Raw genomic sequence first — 27,696 nt, 5'->3', positions numbered from 1 at the left:
TTGATCTATATGCCTGTTCTTGTGCCAGTACTAGGCAGTTTTGAGAACAGTGGCTTTGTAATACATCTTGATATCTGGTATTGAGATCCCACCTACTTTGTTCTTTTTCAGGATCGCTGCAGCTATTCGGGGTCTTTTTTTATTCCAGATGAATTTTTGGAGAGTTCGTTCTAGATCTGTGAAGTATGCCGTTGATGTTTTAATGGGAAGTGCGTTGAATTTATAGATTGCTTTGGGTAGTATGGACATTTTAATGATGTCGATTCTACCAATCCATGAACATGGTATGTTCTTCCATCTGTTTATGTCTTCCTCTATATCTTTTTTCAACGTCCTGTAGTTTTCTGAGTAGAGGTCTTTTACCTCTTTAGTTAAGTTTATTCCTAGGTAGCTTAATTTTTTTGGTGCGATGGTAAATGGGATTGTTTTTATATGAAGTAAAGGAAGTTTTATGCAGATTCTGGCGTTTTATGGATTTTCTCTCCCAGTAGGAGAGATTCAAGCCATGGTGACACCTGCCAGTCTAGGAAGAGAGACAGAGTAACCTACAAGGATCTGACTTACTGTAACTTTAAAATCTCATCCATGCCACTTTTTCTGTCAAGCTAAATAAGTTACATCAAATGGACAAATATAGTACAGAAGACACATATAATAGTATAGAAAGATTTTTAAAATTCACCTCTAGAAAGCAGGTCAGATGGACTCAAAGACTTCACTGAATGTAGGAAGCAACATAAAGCCTTTTGCTGGCGCATAAAGGTAGGAGCCAGTCCATGCAGTCAATAAAAAGTTCTTTTACACGTGGACATGGACAACAGTGTGGTGACTGCCAGGGGAAGGAGGGCGGGGGGAAGTGGAGGAGGGTAAAGGGGAGATCAGTGGTGATGGACAGAGACTTGACTTCAGTTGGTGACCATACAATACAATATACAGATGATGTGTTATAGAATTGGACACCTGAAACCTATATAATTTTGTAAACCAGAATCACCCCAATAAATTAAATGAAAGGAAAAAAATTTTTTTGCCTTCTGGTCTACATGCTTGTTTCTAGTCTGGGTTCAGAGAAAGGTCCTGATCATTTGAACTGGTTGTCAATCAAAGTCCCCTTCATTTTTGCTTTCTTGGCTTCCAGTTCAGCCTGGAGAGAAAGAAAAGCATATGTACGGATACATGACATGAAATTCTTCTTTTCCTTCCTTATTCTAACTGCCCAAACAGTATCCCTCCATGCTCATTTAGTATACAAACTAGAATAGTGGTTCTAACGTCCTTATGAATCTCTAGCAACTGCTATGGCACACACAGAAAATTATAATATCTGTATAACAAAATGGGGTAAATACACAAGGCTGCAGTCAATGATAATCAACGTAGAGATATCTCCCAGCCCCAGGACCCCCAATGGGCCGAGGAAAATCAATCAATATCGTGGTTCACTAGTATCTTATTCTTGGCATAACAAAAGAAGAACACTGTTCTAGAACAGTGCTACTTAATGTTGTGTGGCCCATGAACTGTCTGTTATTGGTCCATGCAAGATATGTACAAAAATTGAGAATAAGCATTTAGAAACTTTTATCACCATTTGACAGAATAATAATAAAATGAAAAAGTTTAATAAGAGCCGAGGCAAACTTATTTTATTGCATTTTATAAATTATAAATCTGTTCTTGCAAATTGGAAATTTAAAAAAGATAAAGCACTGGCCTTCACCTCAGAAAATTTGATAAGTACTGCTTTAAACCACATGGCAAGGTAAAGCAGCTACCAAGACCTACCCACCTCTGTCACCAAAAAATCCTCTATAGTCATTAGGATAGACTGGTATAACTTTTAATGAGGCACCAATGAAGTGCTATCTGATTTTAAAGAAATATAAGTAAATTATTATCAAAAAGAAAAAAAATGGAGACACCATCATATATAGGTGTGCATGCTCTATGATGAGCCCATGAATAATACAGAAACTAGTGGTGGTACCAAGGCTTTAAGAAGCAACGACCAGCCTGGCCAATATGGCTCAGTGGTTGAGCTTCAACCCATGCACCAAGAGGTGGCTGGTTCGATTACCAGTCAGCGCACATGCCCAGGTTGCAGGCTCGATCCCCAGCAGGGGGTGTGCAGGAGGCAGCCGATCGATGTTTCTCTCATCGATGTTTCTATCTCTCTTTCCCTTATTCTCTCTCTAAAAATCAATCTATAATAATAAAAGCATAATATGCTAATTAGACTGTACAGCCAGACAACCTTCTGGACGAAGCCGGGGCTACAAGGGCCAAGGCAAGCGCGGCTGTGAGGGCTAAGGCAAGCCGCTGCGGCTGCGAGGAATGAGCCCCTTGCATGAATTTTGTGCATCGGGCCTCTAGTAAAAACCTAAAAAACTAAAGCAGCAATGACCAGCCCCAACCCCAGTCCTACCAATGGCACACTACCGTGTGCCATTACATCCTGGGAAAGCATCCATAAACCCCGATCTAACTCCTGACCTTGGACCACAAGTAGCAGAGTAAAATATCATTCTACTTAGGGCTAGCTAACAGGTACTATCATTTAGAGCCTGGATCCTGTGGTCACTACCTCAGAGCAGGGCATACCGACAGTCATAGCCCAGACAGAGTTAACACCTGGCAGCCGGCTACACTAGTAACCCCTGACAGACTTCGTGAAAGATTTCCCTGACTGCCAGAGGATCTTCCCAACCAAGAGATCCAAATAGTCCAGCCTAGCACCTTGCTGCTACATGCCACTCACCAGCTCTTGCAGCCGCCTTTTGCTCATGCCTTTGCGCTCCAACTGTTTTTCAATCACTTTGGCATTCTGTGCATACGAGTCAGCAACTTCCCGCTGAGGGGAAAAAAGAAGCATCCTTAAAGCAGTAGTCACACCAATGAGGAACAACAGAGACCTTAAGTAGCAATTTATACCATTCAAATTATGAAATTATCACTGAAATGGTATGGCTGTTCCATTTCAACTCTTCAGTAATCCAGAAGAGTTCAGGTTTCAACTGAAACGATTAAAAAATAATAGATAACATCTCTCCCTCTGTAAACATCATTATACTGAAGTACCATAAAGGTAATTGCTGCTACTGCTAAGGGCAGACTCAGAAACCATCAGAGCTGGATTAGAAGGGACCCGAAATCGTTGTAATATTTAAACTGAAGAGGGATGAGGGATTTGCCCCCTAGGGCATCTCAAAAACACAATATTTTTTTTAAAAAATCACTGATTTAGTCCAACTCCCTGGCTCTCATTTTACAGATGGTGCTGGGGATCCAGGGACACAGGAACTAGCCGGCATCACAGTTGCTTACTGGCAGAGCAAGGTCTATGAGCAGACTCTAATTATTCTGCTACTGGGATGCTGTAGTTCTAGAGCCCCTTTCCTTCCATACCCCCCATCCAATTCCCTTGAGAGCAGAAGCACTTACAGCTTCAATCTCCTCTTCCTCTTCATCAATAGTAGACACAGTGACAGAGCTGAACTTGCCCATGTCTTTAGTCCGTTTGGTCATCATCACCTGGAGTAGCAGAAGAGAAATCAGTGTAGATACAGCAAGAGGCTCTGTGAGCCGTGTGTGTGTGTGTGCATGTGTGTGTGTGTGCGTGTGCGCACATGCAGGTGCACATGTATCTGGGTGCTGGGGAATGTAGTTTTGGGGAGTGGACACCCACCTCTTTGAAACAAGGTGGCCTATCTAAAAGTGCCAATGTGTTTATTTGCATTACATTTTTCTAACATTTTCCATCAAGGGTTTTTAAAGTATATTTAAAAATTAGCCTGATTCGGTCCATTTGTAATCTTTTTCACTGGAAAAAGCAGAAATGTGGAAGGAAATAAATGTGAATAAAAACAATACAATTTCAAATTTTACTCATAGGGCAGCTGTAGGAAAAAAACACACAATATTATGCACAAAAATGGCGTTCTCTTAATAAAGAATGCTTTCATAAAGGATAATTTCTTGCACAATATAATCTTAATTTAAAATTTAGGGCTAAATCCATTGCCATATATTATATATATATATTATTTTTCTAACCCTCACCCAAGGATTTGTTTGTTTGTGTTTTTGTTTTAGAGGAAGGGTGAGAGGGAGAGAAATATTGATGAGAAAGAGAAACATTGATTGGTTGCTTCCCATACAGGCCCGAACAGGGACCGAACCCGCACGCCAGGAGAGTACCCTGACCAGGAATCCAGCCCGCCACCCTTTGGTGTACAAGATGACACTCCAACCAACTGAGCCACCCAGCCAGGGCAAAATCCATAGCTATATTAACCACTCTGTCTCTTTCAATGACAATTACCTTCTTAGGAGGCTCTTGCTTCTGCGTATATATATTCGTTTTGCCAAAACCCTGGCCAAACTTGACTACTGCTCCATCCACAATGAAGGTCACGGGAGCATTCTTTGGCTGGGACTGGTAGAAGAGTGGCAGTCCACACCTGGGAACAGGAGAGTGAGTCTTTGGGAGACCTCAGAATCCAGATTTGCAAAGTGTGCTGAGATTTCAGGAATATTTTTATTTGTGGCATAAACTAATGGTGCGCTCTTTCCAGTGTTTCCCAAAACTACTCACTAAGCATCACTGAGGGTGCTTGTTAAAATTGCTGATCAGGACCTAGACACAGAACCTACACAGAACCTAGAGACAGAAGAACTTCGCTGGAGAGAACATGGCAAAAGATCCTGGACAGAAACTGGAGACAGAACCTAGCAAGAGAACATGGACACAGAACCTGGCTGGAGATCCTAACCAGGATTCGCTGGAGATCCTGAACAGAACTTCGCTGGAGATCCTGAACAGAACTTGGCTGGAGATCCTGGCTAGAGATCCTGGGCAGGCTGCTGATCAACTGAATGCTGTCTCTGTGTCATTCCTTCTTCGCCGACTCCGTCCACATCTTTGGGGACCCCTGGACCTGCTGGGGTTGGACCCCAGCAGATCTGCACAGTTAAGACATCTGAACTACCTTTGTTTCTTATAGCGCCCAGGATCTATTTTTCTGTTCGACTTTATCTGATTCAATCAGATTTTATTCTCATCCATCCAGTCTAACTCCTTTATTGTAGCAAAAAGTGTTTCCTGTAACAGAAAAACATTTATTTTCTAGCAACTGAAAACTTCAGGTTTTCAAGAAATTTTGAGATCCTCCATTTAACAACCAAAAATTAATAAATGAAGTACATATTTTAAAATTCATGGGACTTAGAACTTGTTGAAGATTTTTTTAAAAAGAGTAGATAGATATTGGGTCTTCCATTGACATTACACTGATTAATTTTCTGGTGCAGTCTTTCACATATGTGTGACAAGAATTATCTTGCTTTATGAATATGCAGGACAGGTCTTATATAAATTGATCTAGTAGGTGGCAATTGATCTGATGCTATCACAGGTCATCACTGAGAGCAAAAGCAGATGGTCACTAAGACAATCTTTGTCAAAAATGTGACAGGAGCCTGTGAAAAGGTCTTAACTATATAAATGTTATGAGTTTGCCTGGACTAGAATTTCTACTCTTCGATCTACTGTTAATAACATGAGCAAGAAGAAGTAACAAGTTATTTGGGGTTCTGACTAATTAAGCCTGTCAGTAAGCACCTCAGGCACTGGGCCTATTAGTTTGATTACATTGGCAACCTGGAGGATGGGAGAGATGCTCTCCTTATTTCACTCTTGTCTTTATTACCTCTGCTCCCTCCACAATATAAACCGTTCTAGAAGAATTTACTTGAAATATATTTTTTCTTTCATGATGATTGATAAATTTCTCTAAAATTAAAAAAATAAATAAATAAAATAAAATTGCTGACCAGATGCCTACCCCCACATCCCCAGAAGATCCTGATTCAGCAAATCTGGGGGTTGTGGCCTTGGAATCTGTCATTTTTTCTCAGAATCCCAAGCGATTCTTATCATCAGGCAAGTCTGGTGAACCCTGGCTCCTGATACTGATTACTTTCCAGCCAAAACTGCTGCTATTCTTCCCTGGTGTCTGGGTAACTAGTTTGGGGGTTTGTCTAGTTTTGTTTTGTTATGTTTTTGCAGTGTCAAGAGAGTGTGTAAAGGCTCCACTGCAGTGGTCGGCTCACAAATGCCTGTGATTACTGAAACAAGATTAAACTTACTATTGTTTAATGTTCTATTAATCTAAAGCTGGAAATATATATATTTATATTGTATTAAATAAACTTCTGAGGTCTGGGGTCCTATAGCATGCTTTATAAATGGGCCTGGATTAAATTACTCTATTACATTTACTATACGACCCAGCAAAACCACTTCAAGAGAAAAACACATGTTCCCACTAAGATTTATACTAGAATGTTCATAGCAGCTCTATTTGGAATAGTCAAAACCATTAACAACCCAAATGCCCTTCAACAAAGGGGTGGTGAAACAAGCTGGTGCAAAGGACTACTACTCAGCAATAAAGAAGAACAGATTGCTGGTATACGTAACAACTTGGATGAATCCCAAAAGCATTATGCTTCATGAAAGAAACCAGATATAAAAGATACAGATTGTATACAGTAAAACATATATTGTAGAACTTACATAAACTTTTAGAAAAGGCGAAAACCACAGTAATAGAAGGCAGATTGGTGACTGCCCAGGGAGAGGGGTGAGGAAAGGGACTAACTGCAAAGGGAACATGGGGCCCTGGACTGTTCTGTATCATGATAGTGGTGGCACTACATGATTGCATGCTTCTGTCAAATGGTACACTTGAAAGGGCAAATTTTATTATATATAAATTACACCTCAACTTAAAAAAATTATATCATATGAAAAAACTTATTTTTGCCCTAACCGTTTGGCTCAGTGGCTAGAGCGTCGGCCTGTGGACTGAAAGGTCCCAGGTTCAATTCCGGTCAAGGGCATGTACCTGGGTTGTGGGCACATCCCCAGTATGGGGTATGCAGGAGGCAGTTGATCGATGTTTCTCTCATCGATGTTTCTAACTGTCTATCTCTCTCCCTTCCTCTCTGTAAAAAATCAATAAAATATATTTTTTTAAAAAAACAAAAAACTTATTTTTGTGGCCTGCTGGTCAAAGATGTAACTCTGACTGGTCTCTTTGAGAAACATATTGTTATTTGTGTAGAGATTATAAGGATAAAGATACAACAGAGAATTGGATCCAAACGATTCTGGTCCTAACACATTGTTGTCACTACTTGCTTATGCTCAGAGAAATCCACACTGTTGATACTTACTTTGCACACTTCTTCCTGTACTGCCGTTCAATGCCTTCAGGCCTGCACAAAAAACACAAGTCAAAGAGGAAAGATATGAACAAATCTCATAACCTACCAACATCACTATCTCATTTCTTCAAATGCTAAAAGGGCCTTTCAAATTTTTCCATTTCGCACTGACCAGTATGGTTCAGTTGGTTGGACGTCATTCTGTGTACCGGGAGGTTGCTCGTTCAATTCCCAGTAAAGGGCAAATGCCCGGGGTTGTGGACTTGGTCCCCAGTGGTGGCCGATGTTGTGCTCTCACATCAATGTTTCTCTCTCTCCCTTCCTTTCCTCTATTTAAAAATCGATAAACTATCTTTAAATTTTTTTCATTTCATAGATCAACTGGTTATGAAACAAGTGTTGATTTTAAAGCATTCCTTCCTTCCACAAATATTTACTGATAGGAGCCAGGCATTTCTCTGACAGAAGAAGAGGAGAAGCAGTTGTAGTCATAGCAGCAACTCAGTGGCAGTAATAAGAACAGCAATAGCGGTAACTACTTGTATAGCTTTTACTATGTGCCAGGCAGCTGCTCTAAAGTGTACATGTGTTAGCTCATTTAATCCTTACAACAAACCTGTGAGGTAGGTCACATTATCATTCCCATTTTACACATGAGGGCTCCTAAATTCAAAGTAATTACATAATTTGCCCAAGGTCATAGAGTTAGAAAGAAGAACAGGTTGAATTCAAGCCCAGGCCATCAGGCTCAAGAGCCCTAGATAACCAATTCTTCCACCCACCGTTACTTAACAGAAACCTGGGACTCATCATCCTTGATTCTTTGCTTCCCCTCATCTCCCACACCTCTGCATCAGCAAATCCTGTCCATTTTATCTAAAAAAAATCTTACCCCAGACGGCACGGCTCAGTGGTTGAGCATCGATCGACCTAGGAACCAGGAGGTCACAGTTCAATTCCTGGTCAGGGCGCATGTCCAGGTTGCAGGCTCTATCCCCAGTGTGGGGCATGCAGGAGGCAGCTGATTAATGATTCTCTCTCATCATTGATGTTTCTACCTCTCTCCCTCTCCCTTCCTCTCTGAAATCAATAAAAATATATTAAAAATAATAAAATAAAAATAAAAAAACTTAAACCTGTCTTCTCTTCTCCACCTTCCTACCACCATCTGAGCCCAGACCACTGGTATCTCTTGCCTGGACTACGGTCACAGCTTCCTGACTGGTCTCCTCACTCCCCCTCCCTTTGTTTCAAATTTTTAATAGGCAACATGTACACATGGTATATACAGAGAATAAAATGAGAAGTAAATATCCTCCCTACCCATTCTCCACTCACAGTTTTCTTTCCCGGAGGCAAATACTGTTTCTGGTTTTTTTCTGTTCCTCCCAGAGATAGTAGATGATACAAGCAAGGAATCCTTATTTGTACATAGAGAAAATACATTTTTTCTTTGCCTTTTTAAACAAGTGTAGAATATTTTAAATTGTTCTCTACCACTTTATTGACTTAAAAATGTTGCCTAGACTGGCTGGCATGGCTCAGTGATTGAGCGTCGACCCATGAACCAAGAAGTCACCAGTTTGATTCCCCATCAGGGCACATGCCTGGGTTGTGGGCTTGATCCCCAGTTGGGGGCATGCAGGAAGCAGCCAATAAATGATGTTTCTCATCAATGTTTCTATCCCTCTCCCTCTCTCTCTAAAATCAATAAAAGCATATAAAAAAGTATATATATGATCCTTCCCCATCATTGATAAAGAAATGCTTCATTCTTTACAAGGTCTGTACTGTATGCCTTTGTATGGATGAACCAAAATGTCTTTTACTTGTTGGATAAATTCCTAGAAGTGTATCCACTTAAAATTCTGATAGATGCTGCCAAATTACTCTCTAGAGAAGTTGAACCAATTTACACTCCCACCACCCATGTGAGAGTTCCTGTTTCCCTACAGTCTCACCAACACAGTATGCTATTAAAGTACACTGCCAATCTGGCATGTGAAAAATGTGATCTCATAAATTGTAGTTGTTTTTTTTTAAAAGAGTGAAGCTAGGCATCTTTTCATATATTTAATAGGCATTTGTATGGGGGGGTGAACTATCAGTCTCTACCCTTTGTCTATTGAGTCGTCTTTTTATTATATACTAAGGAGACTTGCAAATGTTAAGGGCCCTTGCAAATATTTCTTACCCAGTTTTACATTTCTCTCTGACTTTTCCCCCCACATAGAAATTTTAGATGTTTGTGTGACCAAATAGAGAGAGAGAGAGAGAGAGAGAGAGAGAGAGAGAGGCCTTTCCCATTCCAAATTCATACGTAAAATAAGTCTGAATGCTTATTCTAGAATCTGCTTCTACTACTGTCTCACCCCAAATCATTCTCTAAGTAGTCAAGAGTGGCTTCCCAAGACACCTAGAATAAAATCTAAACTCCTTACCTTGACCTACTAGGCAGCAACTGGGCCCACAACTGGGCCCCTGCCTCATCCTCACACATTCCCTCCCTCTCTCACTATGCACCGGCCATGCCAGTCTTCCTTCTGTTCTTTGAACCAACAAGTGTTTTCCCACCTGACCTTTCACACATACTCTTCTCTCTGCCTGGAATGCTCTTCTTACTACTGTGCCACAGCTGTGCCATTCTCATCTTTTTTGGACTCAGTTCAAATATCACCTAGTCATAGAGGCCTTCCCTGACCACCTTTTTAAAGAGGTTCTCATGTAGTTCTCTGTATGAGCCCTTTGTTTTATTCATATGACCTTTCATAATCATAAATACTTTATTTTTTCTGTCATCCCACGAGATTGTAAGGTCCATGAGATCAGAAATCAGTGGAGACCATGCCTGTCTGTCTCACCATTCTATCCCCAGAGCTGAACAAAATACTAGAAACAAAATAAACATGCAATAAATATGGGTTGAATTATTTTAAGAATTCAGTTTAGTGAGCATAATTATAATCATGGAGGTAAGTTCTTAAATGGAGGAATGTATACAGTGTAATTAATGGGAACACAGAGGTCGGAGCACCAATCTGTCTGAAGCAAGCATGGAAGGCTTCATGAAGAGGTATGTTCAAGCTGACAGTCCTGATAGAAAATGGTATTTCAGGCAGCGGGAATACTATGTGAAAACGCAAACTATTCAGAGAATTACAAATAGTCTGTTACTAGCCTTAAAAAACCCAAAGGAATACTACAGATCTTACAGACAGAAAGATTTTAAGATCAATTGTATACCAACAAATTAGATTACCTAGATGGAATGGACAAATCCTAGAACAAAAGAATGATACAAACTACCAAAACTCACTGGCAAAGAAATAGAACATCTAAATAAAGCACAAGCAATCATAGAATAGATAAATGGGACTTGATTAAAATTAAAAACATTTGTGCTTCCAGGAATATCATCAAGAAAGTGAAAACACAACCCACAGAATGAAAAAAGATACAGTGGTGCTGCTTGAAGTGGAACGCCAAAGACTGTGATCTCCACCTTCAACACTTTGCCTCTCTGCTTACAAGTATTACTTATGCCAAATGTGCCCCCATTTGCTAACATCATTAAACTAGGGCACTGGCAATATTTCCTGTTTTGTGTATCCCATCTGGTTCCTACTAGGATTCTAAATTCGACCTAAGCCTGAAGGGAAATATTAACCATGCAACTGACTTCTAGAATCTAAAGTCAGCCAATCTTATAAGCTGGAGCTTTCAAAGCACGGGAATATCAAACAAAAGGGGCTATATATTTCCCAATGAGTTTATTTTCAAATACCTATGGCAAATTGGATTTTGTCAAGTTTATAAAAATTGATCAAGTATAAGGCAGGGTTCTTACTCTCAAAAAGTTTATCTTTTTCAGATATTGAGACTCTAATGTAAATGAGACAAGGCTTGCCCTGACCAGTTTGGCTCAGTGGATAGAGCATCGGCCTGCGGACTGAAGGGTCCCAGGTTCGATTCCAATCAAGGGCATGTACCTGGGTTGCAGGCACATCCCCAGGAGGGGGTGTGCAGGAGGCAGCTGTTCAATGTTTCTCTCTCATCAACGTTTCTAACTTTCTATCCCTCTCCCTTCCTCTCTGTATGTATGTATGTATATATATATATATATATATATATATATATATATATATATATGTATAAAAATGAGACAAGGCTTTTAAGTGCTTTATTAAAAAGTGATTAAATGAGCTGAATATTTAGACAAAGTAACCTTGTTGTCTTTCCCATTTTTAAAAAAATATATTTTTATTGATTTCAGAGAGGAAGGAAGAGGGAGAGAGAGATAGAAACATCAGTGATGAGAGAGAATCACTGATCGGCTGCCTTCACACACCACACACTGGGGATCGAGCCCGCAACCCGGGCATGTGCCCTTGACCAGAATTGAACCCGGGACCCCTCAGTCCAGGCTGGCACTCTATCCACTGAACCAAACCAGCTAGGGCTTTCCTATTTTTAATCTCTAGGAATATATGTGATAGGGAAGGCTGAAAACTAAACAAAACATTTTCCCTGGTTGTGGCAGATAGCCTCTAAGGTGGCCCCCAATGATCCTTGCTCCCTCATATTGACACTCTTATACTGTCCCCTCCCACAATGACTAGGGCCGACCTGTGACACCAGTAGGACACTGCAGAAATGATAGTCTGTGACTTCTGAGTCTTGAACATAAAAGACATTGTGATTTCTGCCTTGCTTTCTCTGGGATTACTCGCACTGTGGAAAGCCAGCTGTCACGTCATTGAGGATATTCTAACAGCCCATGGACAATCCCTGTGGTGAGAAACAGGCTTTTCCCCAACAGTTAGCACTCAGCTGCCAATCATGCAAGTGAGCCACCTTGGAAGTGGAGCCTCCAGCACCAATAAAAACTTCAAATTTCTGCACCCATAGTCAATCTCTTAACCACAGCCTCATGAGAGACCAGAACCACCCAGCTAAGCTGCTCTTCAATTCCTGACCCACAGAAACTATATGAGATGATAAATGTTTCTCAGTTGTTTAAAAAAAAAAATCAAAGGCATACCAGGCAGGCCAAGGCCATATCACAGAGATCTTAAAATCTTCAGGCTTAGATTTTATCCTGCTAACCAGAATTTTTTAAATTGTGCTCCGCAATGACCCCTAAATGAAATCAGATAGGGGAAGGGAAGGAGTCCTTAATGCATTGGGCTCACTTCCTACCAAAAGAGAGCAGCTTCCTGATTATTTATACTTTTGGGTAAGAATTTAATTTGAAGAAAGGATTCATTTTAAAAAATGTTTGAAAGGCACTGCTGTAGGTCATGAAGAATCACTGAAAGATTGAAATAATGTGCATTTGAGATCATTCAGGCAGAAGGACAGTAAAAGTAAAGGCCAAAGACCAGGTAAAAGGCCACTTCAACAGCCCAAGCAAGTGAAGTTGGGTACCAGAACGATGGCAGGGTAGCAGGGCCAAACATGAGGAGGCAGCCACAAGAGAGATTACAAGGTGAAACAGACAGTACATGGTGAGTGGATGTGTGCAGGGGATTGTGGGGGCAGGGATGGACGAGAAGAAGATGATAGGCTCCCAGATTTCTGCCTTGGGCCACTGCATGAATAAAGGCATCATCACAGGAGGAGAAAAAAGAAGAAATTGAGTTTGGTTGATAGTTACAGAGACCTGACTGCAGTGGCTTCAACACAAGAGTTTGTTCTAATGTAAAAGAAGCCGAGAGGAAGGTGGCTCCTGGCAATGGTTGAGACCCAAGAATAGCATGGCAAGAGGTGTGCAATTCTTGTGGCCTTTCTTTTCCAGTCCCAGGATGGCTGCTGGTGCTCCAATGATCAAGTCCATTTTCCAAAATAGCACGAAGAAATAAGAGAAGAAAAGGTTTTCCTTGAAAGCCCCACCCAACAATTTCTACTTCCATCCTTTTTACTTGGCAAAAGCTAAGTCACATTCAGATATTAGAGGGGTTTTTTTGGGGGGGGACGACACTGGAATATGTACTAACTTTATAGACTCTAGTATTTAGGAGGGTAAGAGAGAAGATTTGGAGTGGTGCTGAGTGAACCAATCTGCAATATCTTCCACATTAGAGAAATAATGAGTTTGGCCTTAGTCATGTTGGATCTGAGGTAGAACATCAGGGGAGGAGGTAGAGTAAGCAGATGTACAGTTCTAGGCACAGGAGAAAATCGTAGGCAAATCTAGATTTTGTGAGTCCTCAACATATAAATGTAACTGGTGCCACAAAAGGTGGTGAGAATGTCCAAGGACAGTATAAAGAGAAAGGGGAGAAAATCAAGGTCAGAGCCCTGGGAAGACCAACATTTAAGGGGCAGGAAGAATACAGAAGACCTATAAAGGCAAAGAAATAGAACCACCACCAAAGCAATTTCACAAAAATCAAGGAAGGAGACAGCATCAAGGGAGGCACAAGCAACAAAGATACAGACAGAAACTCACCCACTGATTTGTAACTGGGGGAGTGCTAGATAAGGGAAAGAGAGGACTAGGGAACAATGTCAAAGGAGTCCAGCCAGTGTGGCTCAGTGGTTGAATGTTAACCTATGAACCAGGAGGTTAGGGTTAGATTCCCAGTCAGGGCACATCCCCGGGTTGCAGGCTCCATCCCCAATGGGGGGTCTGCAGGTGGCAGCCAATCAATGATTCTGTCATCACTGATGTTTCTATCTCTCTCCCCCTCTCCCTTCCTCTCTGAAATCAATATATATCTACACTAATAAAAGAGAAACATGGTAATTGGCGTACGACCGCTACCCTTTTCATTGGCTAATCAGGGCGATATGCAAATTAACTGCCAACTAAGATGGCGGTTAACCACCAACAAAGATTGCAGTTAATTTGCATATGTAGGCACAATGCAGGGAGGCAAAAGGGAAAGCAGGAAGAAGCCCCCTGCCACTGACAGTGATTGGAAACCCAGGGGGGAGCTAAGAGCTGGGGGGCAGGGCAAAGGCGGCTCTGGGGCCGCCTTTGCCCTGCCCGCCAGCCATGATCGGAGAATCAGGTGCCTTTTCCGCCCTGGCCAGTGATAGCAGGAAGTAGGGGTGGAGCCAGCGATGGGAGCTGGGCATGGTCGAAGCTGGCAGTCCCAGGAGCTAGGGGTCCCTTGCCTGGGCCTAAAGCAAAGCCCACGATGCGGGGCCGCTGCCACTGCGGGTCCCCGCTGCCCGGGCCGGACGCCTAGGCCAGAGGCGTTAGGCCTGGGCAGGGGCGGAGCCTGCAACCGCGGGGAGCTGGGGGTCCCCTTCCCAGGCCTGACACCTCTGCCAGAGGCCTCAGGCCTGGTCAAGGGACCGATCCGGTGATTGGTGATCGGAGGGTGATGAGGGTCAACTCCTCTGGCCGAGGCATCAGGCCTGGGCGGGGGGCGGAGCCGGGGATTGGGGGGATATGATGGTCCCCTAGCCCAGGCCTGAAGCCTGGGTCATAGGCGTCAGGCTTGGGCGGGGGGTGGGGCAAGCGATCAGAGGGAGATGGGGGTCCCCTGCCCAGGCATGATTCCTGGGCCAGAGGCCTCAGGCCTGGGTGGGGGCCAGAGCCAGTGATCGGGGGGAGATGGGGGTCCCCTGTCCAAGCCTGACACCTCTGGCGGAGGCGTCAGGCCTGGGCAAGGGGCCGATCCTGCGATTGGAGGGTGATGGGGGTCAACGCCTGAGGGCTCCCAGTATGTGAGAGGGGGCAGGCTGGGCTGAGGGACACTCCCCCCCCCACACACACACACACACACACACACCCAGTGCACGAATTTCGTGCACCGGGCCCCTAGTATATAATACTACTACATAGTAATGTATAATTATAATATACTATATTACATATGTAATGTTATATAAATTTATCATTAATAATTTATTCATCCTTAAGATAGTTAATAATTTTCAAAATCAGAAACCTAAACAAAGATTAATGGAGGGAGAAAAAGCACAAGAGAATGGATTGGCTTTAGATAGGGCATGTTACTTATAAACCTTTCTATGTACCATATGAAGTATTTCCCCACTATTTTCTGGAGGGCCTCCCTTTGTGACTATCATAAGTTTTATTATAATTTGTGGCCCTGGTTGTATCTTGAATATGACCAAAATTTTCTTCAACTGCACAGTTCTGGAAACCCAGTTGTCACAGTGGTGCTTGATGCTTGATTTGCTACTGAATGTCACCTAGCAGTGGTTTCTAACTTTTTTCATTAGTTCGGGCTGATAGTAGTTTGGTTTCTTAAATAAACATAGCTAGATGCCAGCCTGTAGTTTTTTCTAGTACAACACTAGAACTTAAGCTCCATAAGGGCAGGGTTCTTTGCTTGTCTACTGGTTGTACTGGGTTGGATAATGCCCCTTAAAAAGTAATGTTCTTCCAGAAACCTCAGAATATGGCCTTATTTGAAAAGAGGGTGTTGCAGATATAATTAGTTAAGATGAGGTCATGTAGATGAGTAGAATGTGCCCTTAATCCAATGTGATTGGTTTCCTTATAAGAGAAGAAACATAGGGACAGAGGCACACAAAAAAGCCATATGATGATGCAAACAGATATGAGAGTGATGCATTTACAAGCCAAGAAATGAGAAGTATGGCTAGCAAACACCAGAAGCTAGGAAGGGGCAAGGAAGGATCCTCCCCTAGACCTTCTGAGAGAGCATGGCTCTGCTGACACCTTAATTTTAGACTTCTAGCCTCCAGAACTGTGAGACAATTCATTTCTGTGGTTTTAAGCTATCCAGTTTAGCACATTAATATACTAGGATATCCCAGGTTTCTAGGTCAGCACCTGGCACATGGTAGATCAATAAATGAAATATTTGCTAAATGAAATGACGGACTTTTTAATTCCCTAAGATTGACCTCTCGGTGGCACCTGTTGATGACCACCCTCCCTCCCTACACACACTTCTTGAAACTCTGTCCTCTCCTGTTTTCCACATCATCAGGTTCTTCTGGTTGTGTTCCAATGATGATGTCTGTTTTTTAAATGTCAGTGTTTCCCCGATTGTACCTTTAGTCCTCTCTTCTTCTTGCTCCACAATCTTTCTATGTAATTTTATCCCTCCCCAAGTTTCAATTACCCATATATATCAAGGACTCCCATACTTAAAACAGATCTAACCATGTCACTTCTCTGCTTAAAAAAGGAGATGGTGCTCAGCTGGCATGGCTCAGTGATTGAGCGTTGACTTATAACAGGAGGTCACGGTTTGATTCCTGGTCAGGGCACATGCCTGGGTTACAGGCTTGATCCCCCATAGAGGGTGTGCAGGAGGCAACCAATCAATGATTCTCTCTCATCATTGATGTTTCTCTCTCTCTCCCTCTCCGTACCTCTCTGAAATCAATACAAATATATATTTTTAAATAGAATAAATAAAAGATAAAAAAGGAGATGGTTATTGCCTGCAGATAAGGTCCAAACTTGTCTGCTTCAGCATTTTATTGTCCTCACCCCCAGGAGGCATGAACCCCTTCCTGTAGAGTGACCTAGGCTCTAGCCCAGGGGTGGGCAAACTTTTTGACTCGAGGGCCACAATGGGTTCTTAAACTGGACCGGAGGGCCGGAACAAAAGCATGGATGGAGTGTTTGTGTGAACTAATATAAATTCAAAGTAAACATCATCACATAAAAGGGTACAGTCTTTTTTTTTTTTTTTAGTTTTATTCATTTCAAACGGGCCGGATCCAGCCCACGGGCCGTAGTTTGCCCACGGCTGCTCTAGACACAAAGGACTACTCAGATTTCCCAAGCACACATATTTGATGTTTTAATTTGATGCTTTTAATGATTCCATATTCCCTCCATTTGGAATGTTCCTCATTTACCTCGTCTACTTTGTAAAATCCTAGTTCAAGGCCAAACACAAATGCCACCATCTACTTCTACCTTTCCTGACCACCATTCAGGCAGGACGAGCCACTCCTTTGTGTTTTTCTGTAGCCTTTTGTTCACCATACCAATATTTTATCATATCACAATAGGTAGCCTGTTTCCTTGCTGAGCCATGAGCTCTTTAATGGTTAGGATGGTACTTGATTAATCCTCATAGACACAGTCCCAAGGTCAGTGCCTGCACATAGTATGCTCCAAGAGATTACAGGTTAAATGAACTCATTCTACTTGCAAAAAAATATATACAGCTCTCAAATGGCAAAAGAATCACATCTCAGCACCATTTCAACAAAACACAATAGAGCTGCTGTTGCATTAACAGAAATTAGAGATCTACCACAAACATCAATGTATTGGGCCCAAAAGACCTGTTCAACGCTAGATGGGGTATTTGTAGTCCTCCGACCTAGACCCCAACACAATAAGGAAATCCTAGACAGAGAACATTGACCTCTTACCTGCGAAGATACATAGTTTCCTCGTCTTCTGTGTTACAAAACTTGTGGGCATGTTTGGCAGCATCAATCACCCGGGACCTATCCCGGGGCCTCATGGGCAATTTCTCCAGCTGACAGTCTGAAGTAATGAAGAAAGATTTGGTCAGTAGAGTCACTGGAAAATACCCTGAGGCAATCAGAAGTTTTCAGTGTAATTTTTACTATAATTACTATGCTTATTGAAGCCTATTATTGAATTTTCAAACTAAAAATGACTTGGTATCAGGAGACCTGGATTTCAGTCCCTGTGCTGTTACTACCCTGGTGATCTTTGGCAGGTCACTTCTTCTTTTTGGGGTCTTTTACTTTATTTGAAGGATGAATAGATTGTATTATCTCAAAAGTCTTTCCCAGCACTACAATTCAAGTTTTCTGATATTTCTGTGATTCAAGCATCATGGTACAGTTGGTTTGTGTTATAATGCATTAGAATCAGAAGAAATAATCAAGCATACTCCAATGCCTATGAAGAAAGCATTGGGAAAAGTGGATAAGTGCTTAGAAAAGGATAGAGAGGGTCGGTGGTATGCTATATATAGTATGCAAATGACCCAGCCCAGTTAGGGAAGTTTTAATACAAAAACACACAGTAAATAAATTATGTACAGTTATAAAGCAGATGGAAAATTGATATAATGCCAATTAAGTACCTAAAGGATCACAGAGAAGTCAAGTGATCAGAGTGAATTGAGATTAACAGAGGAGGTGGAGAGGCCAGTGAGAGACGACCAGGCAGTTTGCGCGATAGCTCATTGCTACTCACATTGACCTGTTAGAGTAGATATTTTAGTATTCCTAGTTTAAAGATGAGGAACTTGAGCTTGGCCAGTGTGACTCAGTGGTTGAGTGTCGACCTATGAACTAGGACAGCCGTGGGCAAACTACGGCCCGCGGGCCGGATCTGGCCCGTTTGAAATGAATAAAACTATTAAAAAAAAAGACCGTACCCTTTTATGTGATGATGGTTACTTTGAATTTATATTAGTTCACACAAACACTCCATCCATGCTTTTGTTCCGGCCCTCCGGTCCAGTTTAAGAACCCAGTGTGGCCCTCGAGTCAAAATGTTTGCCCACCCCTGAACTAGGAGGTCATGATTCTACTCTCGGTCAGGGCACATGCCCAGGTTATAGGCTCGACCCCCAATAGGGACCGTTGTCGTAAGTGTTCCCCTCCACGTCCTGCGTGGTTCAGGGTTCGGGTCTGGAAGAGGAGCCGCACAACAAATGAAAAAGGAAAGACAGGAGGTAATTTGGGAATATTGGGGGACCAGGCTGCAGGTCCAACTCAAGAGGAAGGACTTCCACCGTGCTCAGGCCTCACCAAGCTTTTATAGTGAGCGGTAAACAAGGTAGTGGTTACCAAAGTTACACTTTTCTTGTGAGTTTCACTTGTTTACACCATGGTTATACTTCCTGCACTTCCTCAGCCCCTTAGCTTCCCAGATAAGATCTAGGGAGTGTTATAAGGTCAAGCCTAATTATGCTAAGAGGACTGTGCCCTCTAAGCTGGGAATTGTTTGTGACTTTGCCAGCAGGTCAGTCCGAGGCTTAACCCTAGTTTCCCACAGACCGTGCAGGAGGCAGCCCATCTCTCTCATCACTGATGTTTTCATCTCTCTCCCTCTCCCTTCCTCTCTGAAATGAATAAAAATGTATTTTTAAAAAATAAGGAGATGAGGGACTTGAGGTTTAGAAAGGATAAAAGATATGCCACATATTTAATAAGAAGCAGAACAAGAATTCAGACCCAACTCTAGGTGATCAAAAGAGAATTCATTTATTCAATAAATATGTGAGGTTCCTCTATATACTCAGGCACAGTTCCAACACTATGCTGGGGATTCAGTAAAGAGCAAAGCAGACAAAGTGTGCACCTGATTAATTTAGTCTAGCGGAGGCAGAAAACTTAAAAATAATAATTATATAATATGATCTTGGAGAATGATAAGTGCTAATAAAAAATTTAGAGAGCCCTAACCGGTTTGGCTCAGTGGATAGAGCGTCGGCCTGCGGACTGAAGGGTCCCAGGTTCGATTCTGGTCAAGGGCATGTACCTTGGTTGCGGGCACAACCCCAGGAGGGGGTGTGCAAAAGGCAGCTGATGGATGTTTCTCTCTCATCAATGTTTCAAACTCTCTATCCCTCTCCCTTCTTCTCTGTAAAAAAAAAATCAATAAAATATATTTTTTAAAAAATTTAGACAGAATATTAAGAGGAGGAACAGTGATCTCAGAAAGTGTTAAGTGCTACCAAGAAAAATCAGGCAGGCTCCCTTGCCCTCTCTCCCTCCTTCTCTCCCACTCTCTCCCTCTCCCCCTCCCTCTCTTCCCTTCTCCCCCTCTTCTCCTCCTTCCCTCCACCTCTCACCACCGCCTCTCTTTCCCTTCCCCTCCATCCCCAGAAAAAAGAAAAGAAAAAAAGAAAAGAAAAATCAGTCAGGGTAAGAGGACAAAGAGTGACAGGGGTACTATTTTACATAAGGTAGCCAGAGAAAAGTTTTCTAAGAAAGTGACATTTTAGCAGAGACCTGAATAAAGTAAGGAAGCACTGAGGGAAGAGTGGTGGAGACAGACTAAATACCAATCCCAAAGGCCTGCCTGGGGGCAGGAACATTTTGACATGACGCAGAAACATCACTGTGGCTGGAGTGCAGTGAGCAAGGGGAAGAATGTTATGAGATGAAATCCGAGAGGTAGCTGTGGGTCTGATCGTGCATGGTCTTTGAATGGACTTTGGTTTTATTCTCCGTGTTATAGGGAAACACCGGTTTGAAACAGGACTCTGGCTTCTGTGTAGAAAATACACCACTGGGGACAAAGTAGAGAGCAAGAGACTAATGTAGCAATCCAGGTGAGGGATGATGGTGGCTTGGACTTCAGTGGTAGAAATGGAGGTGATAAGTAGTCAGATTCTAGATAGCTTTTCAAGGAAGCACCTGCCAAATTTGTTGATGAACTGGATGGGTGTAAGGTTTAAGAAAGGGAGAATCTGTCTCTCTGCTCCTCCTATTCATCAGATGGCCATGTCTTCCTGCACAGTGCCAGCCACAACCCTGAGACATAATGGTGGAGGTCAGAATGAACAGATTTGGCTGTACTGGATACCTGGTCAGAAGAGCTGTTTTTAACTCTGGCAAAGTGGATATTGTTCCCATCAATGACACCTTCATTGACCTCAACTACATGGTCTACATGCTCCTAATTCTATTCACGGCAAGTTCAAAGGCACAGTCAAGGCTGAGAATGGGAAGCTTGTCATCAATGGGAAGTCCCTCTCCATCTTCTAGGGGCAAGATCCTGCCAACATCAAAAGGGGTAATGCTAGGATTGGTGCCCTCTGCTCTTTCTTCCACACACTGCAGGGACACCCTTCCAGGCACTCTGCTCAGAAATAAGAAGGTACCTTGCATCCTACTGGGCAACAGACACAGGCCTGCAGGTATGGAGACTGCCCCTGAGCCGGCTCCTTCTGCCTCACCTGATTTGAAGCTGGCTCAGGGGCAGTCTCCATACCCGACCCCTAATGTGTCAGTTGTGGATCTGAGCTGCCATCTGGAGAAAGCTGCCAAATATGATATCAAAAAGGTATCATCAGAGAGCATTATGCTAAGTGAAATAAGCCAGTCAGAGAAAGATAAATATCACATGCTCTCACTCATTTGTGGATTATAATGAACAACATAAACCGATGAACAAAAACAGATGTAGAGACAGAGAAGCATCGATCAGATGCTCAAACCTCAGAGGGAAGATAGGGGAGGGTGGGAGTGAGGGGGAGAGATCAAACAAAGGACTTGTACGCATGCATATAAGCATAAGCGATGGATGTGGACAACAGGGGGTGAGGGTGAGGGCAGGATGGGGGGGGAAGAGAGGACATTGGGGGGATAAGGACACATTTGTAATATCTTTTTATATATATTTTATTGATTTTTTTACAGAGAGGAAGAGAGAGAGATAGAGAGTTAGAAACATCGATCAGCTGCCTCCTGCACACTTCCTACTGGGGATGTGCCCGCAACCAAGGCACATGCCCTTGACCAGAATCGAATCTGGAACCTTTCAGTCCACAGGCCCGTGCTCTACTGAGCCAAACCGGTCAGGGCCACATTTGTAATATCTTAATCAATAAAGGGAAAATAAATTTTTAAAAAATCTGTAAATAAAAAAAAAAGGTATCATCAGGTGTCAGAGGGCCCCCTCAAGGACATCGTGGGCTATACTGAGGACCAGGTTGTCTGTCTCCTGCAACTTTAATAGTGACACCCACTCCTCCATCTTCAATGCTGGTGCTGGCATTGCCCTCAATGACCACTTTGTCAGGATTGTTTCCTGGTATGACAATGAATTTGGCTACAGCAACAGAATGGTGGACCTTATGGTCCACATGGCCTCCAAGCAGTAAGAGCCCCCTGGACCACCAGCCTCAGTGAAAGCAGAGGCCCTCAGCTGGTGGGGAGTCCTTGCCCCAAATCAATCCCCCAACACATTGAAAATTTGATCTCCACAGTTTCTATCCCACACCCCTGAAGAAAGGGAGGGGCTTAGGGAGCCCTACCTTGTCACGCATCAATAAAGTTCACTGTACTCAGCCAAAAGAGAGAGAGATTTCAAGAATGAGTCTGAGCCCTATCCTGGTGGTTCAGTTGGTTGGAACATTGTCCTGTACACCAGGTTTCAGGTTTGATCCCGTAAGGGCATGTATGGGAGGCACCCTATCCATGGTTCATGTTCTCTCTCTCTCTCTCTCTCTCTCTCTCTCTCTCTCTCTCTCTCTCTCCCTCCCTCCCTCCTGCCCCTCCTTCCCCCTTCTCTCTCTCTCTAAAAATCAATGAAAACATATCCTCAGATGAGGATAAAAAAAAAAAGAGCCCCAGCCAATTTGGCTCAGTGGATAGAGTCGACCCGCACACTGAAGGGTCCCAGGTTCAATTCCAGTCAGGGGCACATACCTCAGCTGCAGGCTCCATCCCTGGCCCTGGTCAGGGTACATGTGGGAGGCAACCAATCCATGTGTCTCTCTCACATTGATTCTTGATGTTTCTTTCTCTCTGTCTCTCCCCCTCCCTTCCACTCTCTAAAAATCAATGGAAAAATATCCTTGGGTGAGGATTAACAACAACAACAAAATGATTCTGAGATACTGAGTGAATAGTGGTACCACTGTTTGCAATAAGGAAGACTGAGGGGAACAGTGAAGAGCATGGAGTAGGGCATCAGAAGTCAATGATATCTTTGGAAGGCTCTTTAGACATCCGAATAGAGACATAAAATTGGCAGGTGGAGTTTGAGGAGAAGTGCAGGTTAAAGATGAACATTTGGGAGTCATAAGCGTATATATGGTATTTAAAGCTCGGGAATGGTTGAGATCACTTAGGGAGTGAGTACAGATTGAGAACAGGTCAGAGGACTGAGCCCCAGGGCCTTGCAAGGCCAAAGTATGAGACAGAAAAAAAGAACCAGACACTCAGAAGAGGGGAAAAAAATCGAGATAGGAGGAAAATCAGGAGAGTGTAGAGTCTTGGAAGCAAATAAAGTGTTTCAAGGAGGATAGAGTGCTCAAATCTGTCAAATGCTGCTGAGATGGGGACTAAAATGACCGTTGACTGACCACTGGAACTGGTACTATGTTCATTTATTAACTTTGACAAATATGGTTTAGATGGTGAGGTGGGATGTCTGAAGTGAGGTCAAGTGGGAAGTGAGGTTGCAGAAACAGCCAATATAAGCAACTCTTTTTAGAAGTTTTGCTATTTTAACACTAGAAAGACTGAAACTTAGTATATACCTATATTGCCCAAAAGCAGTCAAAATGACTGCATCGTGAAAGAATAATATCGGAGCACTCTTCACTTATGTTCCTTAGCTTTTCCAATAACTCATTTCTATTCGACATTTCTTTCATGAATTTAGGGCGCAAAAGAAATAAAATAAACAACTTATTAGAACAAGTATCACTGCATAAAGATTCGAATAACAAGTACTAGTTTAGCTTAGTGAGCAACTGCAACTTATCAAGTATCGACAATTTATCATGTACTTGTATGTTATCATGAGACGGTAATCGAAAAAAAATGAAAACTGTTATTTCAATACAGAGCTGAATTGGTCATATAAGAAATTTACTCAATTCAATAATAAGAGTCTAAAATTTCCCAAGCAGTCAAAATGACTGCTTTTGGGCAATATAGGTATAATATATATATATATATATATATATATATATATATATACAGGAAATGAAGGAGGGGGAGGTAACTACAATTATTAATAAACGCATTTATATGTTGTACAAAAAGTCACAAAATTCTAAGACATTGTGTCTTTATATACATAATTGTTTTTCTAATTGAAATTAAAAAGCAGTCAAAATGACTTCCTTGGGCAATCTAGTGTTAAAAAAGCAAAGAAATGGGGTTATAGCTGGAGGAGAATGTTGGATCAAGGAAGGGTTCGCTTTGCATTTTCACCTAAGAGCTATTATTGCATCAGGCGGCGAAGTGAGAGGAGAAGATACAGTGTATCTTTTTCTGAAAGAGTAATTAGTTTTCAGGGAGGTTTGGACGCAAACAAAAAACAGGAAAGCTGCCTTCCGGGGCAGGGATGTATAGGGAAGATTTTAGTGCAGAGGGAAAGCCTACCAATCTTCATAGAGACTTGGCTCCAGATCACAGCCAGAAGAAAAATCACACTTGAGAACCGTAAGTTTTGCTCCTCACAGAGCCTCCCCCTCCCCCCTCCGCGTGCGCCAGTTCCCCACTACTCACCCAGCACCAGAACCATCTGGCCGCACAGACAGTAGTAGACATGGAGGGGCTTCTCGCCGTCGTCATATTCCTCCCGGTCCCGGGTGTCGGAGCAGACAACAGATCGGGACACAACTTTAGGCATAGTTCAGAAAAACCCTCAAACTCACCGAAAACAAGAGTCGCGCATAAATTACGTCAGAGACGCGCGCGTTGAGCCTTTCCCTTACAGTCACGCTAATTATGTGTCAGTAATAGTCATGTGAACTTCCGGGCTGTCCCATTAGGCTAAGATGCTGTGGGGGGATCGTCCAGAGCTGCTCAGAAGCTCCATTTCCTTGCCTGTTAGATGGGACTGCTTTGCTTGGGACACCCTTAATATTCTTTAAATTATTTATTTATATTTCTATACATGTATGTATATGCATGTACATGCATATATAAAACGAAGGACTATATTTACACAATATGCATAATACAGATTTTAGGTGTGCCTCTATGATTTTTTCTTTGATTTTATTTTTTTAATCTTTATTATTGAAAGTATCACATAGGTCCTCCTTTTCCCCCCATTAACCTCTTCCAGCCCGCTCCCGTCTGTGCCTCTATGATTTTAATGGCAATATTCAGGATGAGACTTTTTAAAGCTGAGATATAATTCACATAACATAAAATAACCCTCTTAAAATGTATAATTCAATAGTTTTTAAATATATTCACAAAGTTGTACAACCACTACTACTATCTAACTTCAGGAAATTTTCATCATCCCCAAAAGAAATCCTGTATGGTTAGCAGTCACTCCCCACCTCTTTCCAAGCCCTGCCAATCCCTAATTTACTTTCTGTCTCTATGAATTTGCCTCGTCTGCACGTTTCATATGAATTAAATAATACAATATGTGGTAGTTGGTGACTGGCTTCTTTCACTTAACATTTTCAAGGTCCATACATGTTGTAGTGTGGATTAATAAAAAGTAGTAATGAATCAGTAAAAAGGAACTTCATTCCTTTTTATAGCTACATAATATTTTCTTGTATGGATATAGTATATTTTGATTATTCATTCATCAGTTATGAATATTTGGGTGGTTTCTACTTTTTGGATATAATGACTAATGCTACTATGAACATTGGTGTACAAAGTTTTTGTGAGGACATGTTTTTAGTTCTCTTTGGTGTATGATTAGGAGTGGATTTGCTGGATCATATGGTAACTTGATGTTTAACCTTCTGAGGAACTGCCAAGAGTGTTTTCCAAAGTGCCTTTACCATTCCCATCAGGAATCCAAGGGGGGAGGGGCTTCTGATTTCTTCACGTCCTCACCAATGATTATATTTGCCTATCTTTTTTATCATGGCTATCCTGGTGGGTGTGAAGTGGTATCTCACTGTGGTTTTGACTTCCCTTTCCCTGATGGCTAATGATGTTGAGTACCTTTTTACATGTATTGGTCATTTATTGGAGAAATGTCTACTCAAATCTTTTGCCCATTTTTAATTGGGTTGTCATTTTATTGTTGAATTGTACGAATTGTTATATATTCTGGTTACTAGACCGTAACCATATAAACGATTTGCAAATAGAGGCATCTTAATGATCCTGTTTGCCACAGGTGTAAGCGAACACCTTCCACTATTTCTTTTCCCCAACCCAGAAACTCTCCCAGAATGCTTTTTGTGGAGGACAGATCCTAGAGCAGTGATGGCGAACCTTTTGAGCTCGGCGTGTCCGCATTTTGAAAAACCCTAACTTAACTCTGGTGCCGTGTCACATATAGAAATTTTTTGATATTTGCAACCATAGTAAAACAAAGACTTATATTTTTGATATTTATTTTATATATTTAAATGCCATTTAACAAAGAAAAATCAACCAAAAAAATGAGTTTGCGTGTCACCTCTGACACGCGTGTCATAGGTTCGCCATCCCTGTCCTAGAGCCATCCAGAATAAGGACATTGAAACAGTTTACATTAAATAACTTCAATAATCAAAATGCTGACACCAAAATAATGGGTTTTTAACAGGGAACATACTGAAGATAGCAGGAATTTATGACTAGAAAATGGACAGGTTGGCTGGAAGAAGTGTACTGTTCAATATACACAAGATGTAAACCAATGGGAATTTTAAGTAATCTGCTAGCCCTCAAACAAACCCAAGTTAAACAAAATATAAAAGAAATATCAATGCAAGTTTTAAAGAATCACAGTGTTTGCTCCTTGGTCTTAGTCCAATGTCATCCCTATAGTTCTATGTTATTTGGTATTTATTGATCTTCTACTATGTGTCAGGCACTGTGCTATATACTGATTGTTTAGTGATCAATTACAAATAGTTTCACCCCCTCGTGTGGTTTTGTTTAGTGCAAGGGTGGCTAAACTATTTTTGTAAAAGGTTAGAGTAAATATTTTAGGCTTTGAGGGCCAAGAGGTAAAATCAAGAACATCATATAGGTATTTGTATAACAAGAGAGAGAACAACTTTCCACAAATATTTTATTGATGAAATTAAAAATATAATAATTGAGTATAAATTTTTGTAATACATGTCCATGAATGAGCAGACCGGCATTCTTTAATGGATGGGGATAATATTTCACTTACTTAGGGTTCAAACCGAGTGTTCCCTATCATCAAAATTACCTGCAATCTCAATACATCTTTAAAGGTTTTTAAATAGTTTCATATGACCAAATTGACATTTTAAGAACCTCATTTTTACTTTGTAATAAAGTACATAACTTGATTTCTCAAAAGAATCAACAAGCTGCATGCATCTGTTAATAAAGGTATTAAATACTTTTTTAAAACATTTGAAATATTCATCTGTTAATGCTTATCTGTAATGAGAGTTTGTGTATTTCATCTTTGAAAAAATAGAACAAAAATAAATACTATCAAATACTGATATCCATCCATAAGCAATCAATTTTAATTGATCATATTCATCTCTTAGAAGGCATTTTGAGAACTCAATTAGATTCTTATTTTAATATTTGCCTTTTAGCATGTCATTACATTGCAGAGTAATTACCTTCAATTGAAAATTAGGTGGAAGCTCCTCAAATGCACAATTAATTTTAAGTGATAGAAATTTCCTTTGCACTTTGCATCAAGGTTTTAAAAATGCCACTCGAACTGTAATTTGAGCTCAGAAAATCTATCCACTGCAAATTTGTGTGGGAATACAAATCTTGATTTTTGTTTTAACTTTTTACAGCACAGGAAGTAATTAAAATAATGACATTACTTTTGATTCAAACAATGTTAGTTGTCATTGAAATGAATTTACTGCAGTACAATTTTCACATATAAGCAGTGGTTTGCCT

The 27,696-nt window shown here is 41.5% G+C and overlaps 1 protein-coding gene across 2 annotated transcripts; it reads right to left on the bottom strand.

The window, feature by feature from the left end:
* Nucleotides 1-288: 288 nt before the first annotated feature.
* Nucleotides 289-24,580, bottom strand: STEEP1 (STING1 ER exit protein 1). Of its 2 annotated transcripts, XR_009450461.1 has the most exons (8): nt 24,385-24,580; nt 17,578-17,695; nt 7,240-7,281; nt 4,322-4,460; nt 3,442-3,531; nt 2,759-2,851; nt 973-1,144; nt 289-921 (listed from the first exon to the last, which is right to left on the bottom strand). XR_009450461.1 is itself a non-coding variant. In XM_059678538.1 (7 exons), the coding sequence occupies exons 1-7, from the start codon at nt 24,506-24,508 to the stop codon at nt 1,082-1,084; spliced, it is 669 nt and encodes a 222-aa protein (XP_059534521.1). In that variant the 5' UTR covers nt 24,509-24,580; the 3' UTR covers nt 290-1,081. The 2 variants fall into 2 exon arrangements, 1 of the variants encoding a protein (XP_059534521.1); XM_059678538.1 differs by having other exon boundaries at nt 290-1,144.
* Nucleotides 24,581-27,696: the final 3,116 nt, after the last annotated feature.

The sequence above is a fragment of the Myotis daubentonii genome, chromosome X, assembly GCF_963259705.1.
Source record: "Myotis daubentonii chromosome X, mMyoDau2.1, whole genome shotgun sequence".
In the NCBI taxonomy this organism is placed as follows: Eukaryota; Metazoa; Chordata; class Mammalia; order Chiroptera; family Vespertilionidae; genus Myotis; species Myotis daubentonii.
The sequence above is the reverse complement of the archived record's forward strand: the minus strand, read 5'-3'. Positions and strand labels throughout refer to the sequence as shown.

Excerpts from the sequence above, each read along its gene's own strand:
- STEEP1 (XM_059678538.1), bottom strand. The coding sequence starts at position 24,508 with ATGCCTAAAGTTGTGTCCCGATCTGTTGTCTGCTCCGACACCCGGGAC. Across the intron at positions 17,696-24,384 it reads CCAGATGGTTCTGGTGCTGG|ACTGTCAGCTGGAGAAATTG; the intron begins GTGAGTAGTGGG and ends TCATTACTTCAG. Across the intron at positions 3,532-4,321 it reads AGCAAGAGCCTCCTAAGAAG|GTGATGATGACCAAACGGAC; the intron begins GTAATTGTCATT and ends CTGCTACTCCAG.